Source organism: Sinohyriopsis cumingii, chromosome 2, assembly GCF_028554795.1.
Source record: "Sinohyriopsis cumingii isolate HCF-2022 chromosome 2, ASM2855479v2, whole genome shotgun sequence".
NCBI classification, from domain to species: domain Eukaryota; kingdom Metazoa; phylum Mollusca; class Bivalvia; order Unionida; family Unionidae; genus Sinohyriopsis; species Sinohyriopsis cumingii.
Window position 1 is genome coordinate 21,501,564 of NC_142962.1, and position 2,567 is coordinate 21,504,130.

At 38.2% G+C, this 2,567-nt stretch overlaps 1 protein-coding gene across 1 annotated transcript; it reads right to left on the reverse strand.

Moving 5' to 3' along the window:
* Window positions 1-1,557: 1,557 nt before the first annotated feature.
* Window positions 1,558-2,199, reverse strand: LOC149804446 (dynein light chain Tctex-type protein 2B-like). The gene has a single exon (XM_089932963.1). The coding sequence runs from the start codon at window positions 2,197-2,199 to the stop codon at window positions 1,558-1,560; it is 642 nt and encodes a 213-aa protein (XP_089789089.1).
* Between the last annotated feature and the right edge of the window lie 368 nt (window positions 2,200-2,567).

The window sequence follows — 2,567 nt, forward strand, 5'->3', positions numbered from 1 at the left end:
TGGTGAGGAGTCTAGCCTCAGTACCGATGCGAGGTAAGGAATAAAAATGTCAAATCAACTCACATGGGTTTGACATTAGATAATGTTTCCAGCTCCTGTGTATCAGCTCTTCTCATCGCTTAACTCTGAAAATAGGCCGCTTTCAGTACGCGAAATTGTTCTTGTTATTCAATTTTCATCTTAAGTTGCGTGCTAAGATTCTCTTTTGCTGACACAGAATTACTTGGAGTAAAGTTGTTTTGTTTTGCTTTTCTTCCTTTTTTTGGTTTGTTTCTTGGGGGCTTTTTTCGTTTTAAAAGGAAAACTGCTGTTATCAAGTATTTTATTACAGTTCTTTTTCTTTGTGCAAAAAGCGGAATGATACATCACATGATATTATTCATCAACGAATTGTGTGGATAAATGCCGACCCAATTACAGATGTACGAATATCGACTATCAGGGGCGGCCAATCCATATAGACAAACTAGGCAGTTACCAAGGGCTCCAAATTGGAGGAAATTATCACGAGGGTGGGGTGCGCCGATTTCAGGGTTAGTAGAGGGCGTCAGTTGATGGCATGTATTCTAGTGCCGCCTCTGCTGACGATTGACTAATTAATACTTGGAATGATGTCAACATTGACATCAGAGAGTTGTAAAACATGTTCATCAATATAGTAACTAATCAGAAAATCATTCTCGTAGTACAGTTGCCAGATGCAGTGGATACAGAGATAAATAAATATAGGCATTATAAAAACGTCTACAGTTTCTTCAAGGCATAGCAAACCGAACCGGTAAATATGACCATCATGCACTTAACGTTGGTAAACATGACCATTATGAACTTAATGCCGATATACCTGACCATCGTGAACTTGACGCCTGCGAATAATATGTAAACAAAAGAGCATTACAGACACGGACTGAACATGGCCATCACGAACTTAACGGCTGTGAATAATATGTGTACAGACTATATTACAGATACAGACAGAACTTGATAAACAAGCTAATAATTAAGTGACTATGGAAAGTCTTTAATTTTTGTGAATTTATTATACAAGTATGAAGTAATGTTTTGTTCGAAAACCTCACTTTATATGCATTTCATTCGGGAATTGCACGAATACATCACAGACGTCTTAAGACACACTAAGAAGTGTTGTTTATAAATTCAAATTACAATTTTTAAATTCATTATTCGATCAGCTATGCCAATATCTTGACTTTAAGTCGAGGCCTACCAATATATCCTTAGAATTTAACTTGAAACAAAGAATTAATTAGAGAAGATACTGTACATAAAATGCAATAACAATTCCATCGACTTATCTCCTTAGTCCCATCTAAATCCAGCCACTTTTCAGGTTCATCGTAATGCATTATCAAAATGGGTAATGATTAACGTTATCCTGTCCTTAGTGTTTCACATCTTCCAGAAAAGTAATTATCAGCAGACTACACTCCGGGATGGCATTACAATTCTTTGATCTGGTCACGTCTGAAATGTTTTTAGTTTATGTAAACTTCGAGATCAATTAACCCACAGAATAAATGATTGTGCATCTATACATTAATCGTAGTATGTTGCAAAGACGGAACCAATAGCAGTAAAATCCTTTGTTTCGTATGTCGCCGTTGCGTAATTATCAAACTCCTTGCTCCACAGACATCTGCTGACGTAACGTGTACTCTGACCTTTGTTTTCCGCTATTAAGACATGGGACACTAACTTATAACGTTCTATTCCAGATCCTTTTATACGTTCTTTGATCAATTCGGCCAATGACTTGCTTAAAATGGCACATCTTTTTGGGTGATACTCCTTTCCTTTAAGGTACGTCTCCAACGTGAAACGGATAATTTGCTCGGCTTCAGGAACGGAAAACTGCTTCCCCTCTTTTGGCTCAGTCCTGTACGTATTCTCATAATATTTCACCACCGGCGCTTCCGATCCGCTCTTGGAAAACGAACTTGTCCTATACTGCTGTAATTTAGCCTTCAAGCGGAAAAACTTGCTGCTCTTGCTACCGGCTGCTGACAACTGGCTGCCAGTTTCACTTTGAGGCTTATCCATGCTACTTCTGCTGTCCCTTTTCAGTAACAAGGGACGTCCGCTTGGTCCACGTGTTGTAGTCTCGCTACCGTTACTTGCTTTTTCAGTTCTCGAGGCATCAAGGGCCTTTAAAGCCTCGCTGCTTAATCTCTCGTCCATAATCACTGTTTGTCAACGATCTTTAAACTGTCCACGTTCGATAAATAAAAGGTGACCCAAAATCCGCAGAGATGACCTTCTCTAAAATGAGCGACTGAGTTGTAATTGGAATATTTTGGAAGTGTTTTGTTTAGTTTAAACTAGATTCCTTGTTAAAAGCAATAATGTCTGTAAATACTGTTATAATTCCACTCCTCAACTATAGTGTTTTTACCGAGCTTCAGTAGTTACCTGGGACTTGTAATATCTGTTTTCAACCACATTCTGTTTGTACACTCCCTTTACAGAGAACCTTGCGTGAGCAAATCTTGAAACCTGATCTTGTCGTTTGATGTAGAAAATTTAAATATCGCTTTAGGTTTGATTAA

Excerpts from the sequence above, each read along its gene's own strand:
- LOC149804446 (XM_089932963.1), bottom strand. The coding sequence starts at position 2,199 with ATGGACGAGAGATTAAGCAGCGAGGCTTTAAAGGCCCTTGATGCCTCG.